The 8,562-nt window shown below is 44.5% G+C and overlaps 1 protein-coding gene across 1 annotated transcript in view; it reads right to left on the minus strand.

Moving 5' to 3' along the window:
- Window positions 1-640: 640 nt before the first annotated feature.
- ZNF229 (zinc finger protein 229) overlaps window positions 641-8,562 on the minus strand; it is a 10,927-nt gene continuing 3,005 nt past the window's right edge. Inside the window, exons 2-5 of the mRNA XM_023518955.1 lie at window positions 8,242-8,300; window positions 5,698-5,824; window positions 4,989-5,084; window positions 641-2,877 (exon numbers count right to left, since the gene is read on the minus strand). Of these exons, the coding sequence (XP_023374723.1) occupies window positions 641-2,877; window positions 4,989-5,084; window positions 5,698-5,824; window positions 8,242-8,300 (2,519 nt within the window). The remainder of the gene's footprint in view (window positions 2,878-4,988; window positions 5,085-5,697; window positions 5,825-8,241; window positions 8,301-8,562) is intronic.

Raw genomic sequence — 8,562 nt, forward strand, 5'->3', positions numbered from 1 at the left:
TTGGGCTCAAGCGATCATCCTGCCTTAGCTTCCCAAGCACCTGTGACTACAGGCACCTGGCACAACACCTGGCTAGTTTCTGTATTTTTAGTAAAGATGGGGTCTTACTCTTGCTCAGGCTGTCTTGAACTCCTGAGTGCAAGCAATCCACTAGTCAGTCTCCCAGAGTGCTAGGATTACAGCATGAGCCACTGCACCTGGCTGATTCTTATAAAACTGTCTGTTAACTTAAAAGGTGCATATGATATTGGTTATAGTGAGGTGATAACTTTTTTCATTGCTGCACTGGTGTCATCCCCACGGGGAATCCACATCCATAATGTGCACCTTGGATACTACTTATACATTTGTTCAAATTCCCTCCTAGGCTGACTCTGATGTTTTTTACTAAGCCCCTGCCACACCATTTAGGGGCTATTCTGCTGAGCCGGAAGCTCCTAAAGACTGATGGGTGCCTGAGTGCTTACCTCTCTATCACACTTCTGGGCCATTCTTTCTCATGCAGACTAGCTGATGGCTGTGAAAACACCAGCTTCTCCTGCAGCCCCTGCTGCCTATCACTTTGACAAAGTTTTCTCTCTCGGCAGGCTCCCAGATGAATACAAAGTTCTGAGTTACAACTGGAATCCTCAACTCACATCTACTTAGAAGGTTTCTCACCTACGTGGACTCTCTGGTGGTTTCGCAGACCTGAGCTGTAACTGAAGACTTTCCCACACTCTCCACACTTATAGGGCTTCTCTCCAGTATGGACCCTCTGATGGACGTGAAGGCAGGAGCTGCGAGCAAAGCCCTTCCCACACTCCTCACATCTACAGGGTTTCTCACCAGTGTGGACCCTCTGATGACCTTGGAGATGTGAGCTCTGACTGTAGCCCTTCCCGCATATGTCACATCTATATGGTTTCTCACCAGTGTGTACTCTCTTGTGACTGAGGAGACCTGAGCCATATCTGAAGCCCTTTCCACATTCATAACACATGTAGGGTTTCTCTCCCGTGTGTAACCGCTGGTGAGTGCGAAGATTGGAGCCATAACTGAATCCCTTGCCACACTGGTCACACGTATAGGGCTTCTTTCCCGTGTGGACTCGCTGATGTTTGTGAAGGCTTGAGGTGCACCGAAAACCCTTTCCACACTCCTGGCATTTATAAGGTTTCTCACCTGTGTGGACTCGCTGGTGAATGAGAAGCCCTGAGCTGTAACTGAAGCCTTTGCCACACTCAGCACATTTATAGGGTTTCTCGCCTGTGTGGACCCTCTGGTGGATAAGGAGGTCAGAGCTGTAAATGAACCCCTTCCCACACCCATCACAGACGTAGGGTCTCTCTCCTGTGTGGACCCTCTGATGACTGTGAAGGTCTGAACTCCGCCGGAAGCCCTTCCCACATTCACCACATTTATATGGTTTCTCTCCCGTGTGGACCCTCTGATGGATGTGGAGGTCTGAGCTCCGGCCGAAGCCCTTCCCACATTCACATTTGTAGGGTTTCTCTCCTGTGTGCAGCCTCTGATGCATGAGAAGCCCTGAGCTGTAACTGAAACTCTTACCACACACATCACATTCATAGAGGTGCTGCCCAATGTGAACCCTCAGGTGAGCTTGAAGGTACGAGTTGTGACTAAAACCTTTACCACACTTGTCACATTGGTAGGGCCTCTCACCTGTGTGTGTTTTCTGGTGATTGCTGAGGTGGGAGTTACAGCTGAATCCCCTTCCACACTTGCCACAGCTATAAGGCTTTGCCCCAGGATGGACGTGCTGATGCTTGTGCAGTGCTGACTTGGCACAGAATCCTTTGCCACACTCACTGCACGTGTAGGGCTTTTCCCCCGTGTGCAGCCTCTGATGGACTTGAAGCACCGAACTGTAACTGAAGCCCTTCCCACACTCGCTGCATTTATAAGGTTTCTCTCCAGTGTGAACCCTCTGATGGACAAGCAGGTTTGAGCTCCGGCCAAAGGCCTTCCCACATTCCTCACATTTATAGGGTTTCTTTCCTGTGTGCACCCCTTGATGAATAAGCAGAACTGATTTATACCTAAACCCTTTCCCACAGACTTCGCATCTGTAGGGTGTCTCTCCCACAGGGATTCTGGGATGGCTGTGAATGTGTGTGTTCAGCCCGAAGCCCGGACCATGGTCCAGACTTTTACAGGATTTCTCTTCTGTGGGTATTCTTTTATGGTAGTCAAGACAGTCACTCTGCCTCAAGCCCTTACCAAACTCATGAAATTTACAGGGTTTCTCTTTGAAGGGCATTCTTGGATGGGTGGGATGGTTTGAGTCATCCCTGAAGCCACATTCATTGCTTTTAAAACCATTCCCTCCATGGTTAGAGTAATGAAGTGCAGACTTCTGGAAGCAGTTTTGTCTATATTTATCACAAGTACATGGCTTATCTTTTGCAGAGAATCTGTGGGTATCATGACAATGTGATAACCCATAGTGGAAGCTGTAATCTTCCCAATCATGTTTATATATTGGGTCTTCCATGTAGAGTTTTGTACATCCTTCTTGAACATTCCCTGGTTCATTCACAAAATCTTTCATCCAAGACTCTTGAGTAGGGACTGGTCTTACAGCTGTGCAGGATGGGAACTCCTGCTTTTCTACCCTGATGGGCCCATCCTCTGGTAGACTGTCTACCAAATTCTCAGTTTGAAAACCCCACGTAGACACTCCTTCCCACACGTGGCAGGGAGCAGCATCTTCTAACTGGAAATCTTTCCCTTGAAGATTCACTGGATGGTCCTGATTCCTAGGTACTTGATGAGCCACCTGTTCCCAGATTTTCCAATATAAGAGCTCTTTGTGTGAAAGAAACCTTAATTCTTTTTCTTGAACATACTCCATATCCTTTCCATTCTTGTCTCCTATGGGGTTAAAGACAGTTCAGAGATGAGAGCAAGTAAAAGACTGGCTCAGGGATATCCAGGTCTCAGGCTTGGACCAACAATGCCTTGGAGAAAAATTCAGCTTTATACCTTAACCATCAGGGCACTTACTTTTGTATCTGATAACAGGAAAAGGGTCCTGTTAACAAACATGGAAGTGAAATGCTAAAATCAAACTAAGTCTCATAGAGTTGTCATGCAAAAGGAGAAATTCTGAAAAGATTTTGACAGGGAAAATTCATTTCTTCACTTAACAATGCTGTTGTTGCTAGTAATAAAAACATTTACACTATTGTATGTGCCAATGTGCACATATTTAAACCTCAGAATAACACTAATATAGGAGCCGTTATCATTTTCACTTTCTAGATAATGAAGTCAAGGCAGAGAGAGAAAATAAACTAGCATATGACTCTCATCACATTGTGAGGAAATGGTAGAGCTGGGATTGGAATAAAAAAGTCTGGGTTTAAGGCCCATTTGGTCCTCTCTCTGCATTGCCTCCCAGAGGTAACTCTACTCCTGGATATGTGTGAGCTGAACTTGGAGAGGGAACAAGGCACCAAATCCTCCAGAGTGCACCAGCTGTATCTGTGTTTGTTATAAACCAATTTAATAGGAATCCAGATAATATTGTTAAGACAGGAAGATGTAAATATTTGACTTATGCCCATTACTGGCTGCAAATGATAAAACTGTAATATTTATCTTATTAATAGCTCTGGCTAGAGTGCCAAGGTGTCATCGTGGCTCACAGCAACCTCAAACTCTTGGGTTCAAGAGATCTTCTTGCCTTAGCCTCCTCAGTAGCTGGGATTATAGGCTCCCACCACAATGCCTGGCTATTTTTGTACTTTTATTTTTATTTATTTATTTTCTTGAGACAGAGTCTCATCATGTCACCCTCAGTAGAGTGCTATGGCATCACAGCTCACAGCAACCTCAAACTCTTGGGCTCAAGCAATTCTCTTGCCTCAGGCTCCCCAGTAGCTGGGACCACAGGTACCTGCCACAATGCCTGGCCATTTTTTTGGTTGCATTTGTCATTATCTAGAAGGCCTGGGCCAGGCTTGAACCCCCAACCTTTGGTGTACATGGCTGGCGTCCTATTCACTGAGCTATGAGTGCCAAGGCTATTTTTCTATTTTTAATAGAGACTGGGCCTCACTTTTGCTCAGGCTGATCTTGAACTTCTGAGCTCAGGTAATCCACCTGCCTCAGCCTCCTAGGTGGGAGGATTACAGGTATGAAACAACACGCCTGGCCTGATTTTTTTTTTTTTTTTTTGAGACAGAGTCTTACTATGTTGCCCGTGGTAGAGGCTGTGGTATCACAGCTCACAGCAACCTCACTCTTGGGCTTAAGTGATTCTCTTGCCTCAGCTCCCAAGTAGCTAGGACTACAGGCGTCCATCACAACATCCGTCTACGTTTTGTTGCAGTTGTCACTGTGGATTTTAGCTGGAGTGGGCTGGGTTCGAACTCACCAGCCATGGTGTACATGGCCAATGCCCTACCCACTGAGCTACAGGCACTGCCAACCTTTTTTTTTTTTTTAAGTTCGAAACAAAGTTTATTGAGGAAGAGGAAGATAGTCTTATAGGGCAAGAGCAAGATATGTTCCTTATAGACAACAAATGAGCTCCCTTATTGTGACAAAAAGGCTTAGACATGATTTCTGATTTATTGGCTATTTTTTTCTTTTAGGGGTCAGGTAGTAAGACTCTGTTTATAACCAGGACTTGTAGAATACTGGAGTAAAGTGAAAAATTCATCCAGAGACTTTCAATATTCTGGAACAGTCTCTCTGCCACTGGCTTGTCTTATACTGGCTATTTCCATCAGAGAGAGAAAAATCCAGACAGCTCTCCTTGACTTTGGGTATGTCATTCTCTGAAAGGTAGGGAGGAATCATGGGAAGTTAGGAACTGAACAGAAATGAGGACGCAGAGCAGTTACCTACTATGGTGCCCACAGCATCCACAGGCTAGTGAGGATGGGGAATTCAGGTGTTTTGTCTGATCCAAGTTCAGCCTCTCACTGCCTGGACTAGTTCTTATCTTCAAGGACTCCAGAACCCATGGTTCTCACCTGGATATACATCTCGTTGAGTTTCTCCACCTCTCACCCAAGCCTCTTTGTTTTGTTCCAAATGGAATATCCTATCAGGTTTGAAAGGTTGTTGTCCTGAAAATGTAAGCAGATATGAGGTTGAGGCTCATTATTGAGATGCAAAAATGATGTGAAAATGCAGTCCGCATCCCATGCCCTTTAGTCTTTGGCAGAACAGACAAGGAAATGATTCCTGACCAGCCAAATGAAGCTGCTTTCTAACAGTGCAATGGACTAAATGTTTGTGACCCCCTACCTTCCTAGGTTGAAATGGTAAACCCCAATGTGATGGTGTTAGGTGGCAGGTCTTTGGGAGGTAATTCTGTCATAAGAGTGGAACCCTCAGGCATGAGATTTGTGCCCTTATAAAAGAGACCCCAGAGAGGTCTCTTGCCCTTGTCTGCCATGTGAGTACCCCAAAAGAAGTTAGCAGTCTGTACCTCGCAAGAGGGCCCTTGCTAGAACCCAACCATGCTGGCACCCTGATCTTGCACTTTAGCCTGCAGACTACAAATAAAGTTTCTATTATTTATATACCACCTCGTTTATGTTGTTTATTTGTTGCAGAACAAATAGTTCTATATAAAAAGGACTTGACCTGTGCGAAAAGACTAAAAAATATCTTCTCTCAGGGAACACAAACACTCCAGTAAGTTCCATTTCAATTACCCAGAAAGATTCCCCTCACCCACAGAGACCAGGTTCCTGAAGTTCTCCAGCATCACATCTCGGTACAGCTTCCTCTGGGCAGGGTCCAGCAGCCCCAGCTCCTCCTCAGTGAAGACCACAGCCACATCCTTGAAGGTCAGTGGCTCCTGTAAAGTAAAGCACCACAAACACAAACATCAACTAGACTCGAGAGAAATTAGGCATCACTGAGAGAAGCAGACAAGAAAGCAGAAAGATGTTCAGTTTGGCCAGTCAAATTCAGTTTATTAGTGTGTTGGAAATTTGAATTCTAACTAAAATTCTTCCACAGATATCCAAGAGTCAAGCCAGGAACACACCACATCCTTTGCATCCTTTGAAACACTCTCTTCTGAGAGTGTTTTTCCAGAAATGGAATGGCCAAATAACCAGATCTGTACATTTTTAAATTTGAGTCTAATGTAAAAATTGCCAACTTCTCCTCTCAAAGGCTGTGACAAGTTACAGTTGCAACAATGCCAAATTTTATAGTGTCCCTGTCTGTGTGCACTGCAAAATCATTTTCTTTGCCATTTTCTTTACCACTCATCTGCTTACCCGTCAGCCAGCAACTGGGAAAATTCTGTCCCCTCCATACTCCCTTTAAAAATTTTTTTTTTATTTTATTATTTATTTGTTGATTTATTGATTTTTTTTTTTTTAAGCTGGGGCCGGGTTTGAACCTACCACCTCCAGTATATGGGGCCAGCACCCTACTCCTTTGAGCCACAGGCACCACCTGTTGTTATTATTATTATTATTATTATTGAGACAGCCTCACTTTGTTGCCCTCAGTAGAGTGCCATGGCATCATAGCTCACAACCACCTCAAATTCTTAGGCTCAAGTTGCTTCAGCCTCCCAAGTAGCTGGAACTATAGGTGTCCACCACAATGCCCTGCTACTTTTAGAGAGGAAGTCTCACTCTTGTTCAGGTTGGTCTCAAACTCCTGAGCTTAAGCAATCACCTGCCTCAACCTCCCAGAATGCTGGGATTATAGGTATGAGCCACTGCACCCAGCACCCCCATACCCTTTTTATGGACCTCCATGTCAACAAATGATAGCAGGCAACTAATGTGTTTTTATGCAACCATCTCAATCAGATGAGACCTCAATAGTTCTGATTCAAAACGTAAAATTTCAAACCATGCTGTGTCATCCCTAGTTATGAATTGTGGCCTACATTTTTTAAGCTAACTGCTCCAGTCCAGTGAGGGAAAAAAAGGCAGTTATGTGTTTTGTAATATTATGATCAACTATGTTGCTGTAATATCACTGTCTCACCTAGACCCTCCCTTCTTGCCTTCTGTACCCCATAAAATCCCCTGCCATCTTAGGGTCAGGGCCACTCTATCTCCTGCTGCGTCAGGTGTGGACAGCCCAGACTCGAGTCTGCAATAAAGTGCCTCTTGCTGTTTGCATTGGACCAAGTCTCTGAGTGTTTTCTGGGGGAAATTCCAAACTCTGGGCACGACACTTTATCTTGTCCCACACCCAAGGCTAGGGGCGAGAAAGCCTAAACATCTTTGCCTGTCCCTATACCTGTGACAAGATATTACAAGTTAAGAGAGAGCTGATTTTTTCCACCTAATTTGACTCTTAAAAAAAAACAAACATGGATATATGGTTAGTAAGAAGGAAGGCAAGGTGAATACAGAAAGGTTTAATGCATAAATGGTGCCATTATCACTCACTTAAGAAACATTCAGCTCCTAGAAAACAAGGTTATATACTAGTAATTAGATAAGTGAGAAAGACATAGGCCTGCCTTAATGGGGCAGTGCTGGCAGGTCCTAACACTGTTCTTGGGTCCTGTGATTCACAAGAGAACTCACAGGACATGACAGAGAGTTACACTCATGGTGAGGGCTCAATACAGTGGGAGAAAAAGTAAAGCCCATTCAGGAGAGTCACATAGGCCTGTGTTTAATTCCTCTAAAATTAAATCTGACAAAACGCAAAATGTTGTCAATCAGTCAAGGTCATTAGACGCTCAGCGACCAGGATTTTCACTGGAGGCTGGTCATGCAGGTACCCTCTGACTAGCACATACCAAAATTCCAGACTCCCAGTATGATGTCTTCTAACTTTATTCATGATATACTCTTTGGTAGGGTATATTACATGGAATATTACAGCCATAAATGAGTAAGAGGTCCCACAGCAGAGAACAACCCATGCAGAGAAGGAGAATTCATCCTTTGGTGAGTCATCTCTGGGCATAATTTGGGCTCAGATCCCTCTAGGAAACTATTATTGACAGGCAGCACATAGGATAGAGTGGCAGATTATGGAGTGAGTGGTGCTGACATGGATTTAAACTCAGGATTCACTGCTTATTTATTCATGAATAAAACAGAATCTAACCATCTTTCTCACATAGCTATTTTGTGGATAAATCCAATGAAACATGTAATGTATTCATCCAACACATTTTTTCCCTCTTTTTTTTTTCTTTTTTGTTTCTTTATAGCAAGGGAAGGCTACATTTACTCTCTGACACCTGAGGTAGTATTCCTGGAAAGAAAGAATAACTCAACCCACCTGAAATGTGGGCTCATCCTCCATGTTTTGGGAAAGGGCCAAGGCTTGAGAATGAAGAGCTGTAAGAAAAGAAAAGAAGCCATGAGAGGGAGGTGGTGCTGTATGAGCTCTGGCTAGCTGCCTGCCTGCCTTACAGCCTGGTTTCTCACCCAAGGCAATTCCTTTTTTTTGAGACAGAGCCTAAAGCTGTCCCCCTGGGTAGAATGCTGTGGCATCCCAGCTCATAGCAACCTCCAACTCCTGGGCTCAAGTAAGTCTCCTGCCTCAGCCTCCCAAATAGCTGGGACCACAACGCCCGGCTATTTTTTTTTTGGTTGCAGC

The sequence above is a fragment of the Otolemur garnettii genome, unplaced genomic scaffold (genome assembly GCF_000181295.1).
Source record: "Otolemur garnettii isolate 467f Iridium unplaced genomic scaffold, OtoGar3 scaffold00152, whole genome shotgun sequence".
In the NCBI taxonomy this organism is placed as follows: Eukaryota; Metazoa; Chordata; class Mammalia; order Primates; family Galagidae; genus Otolemur; species Otolemur garnettii.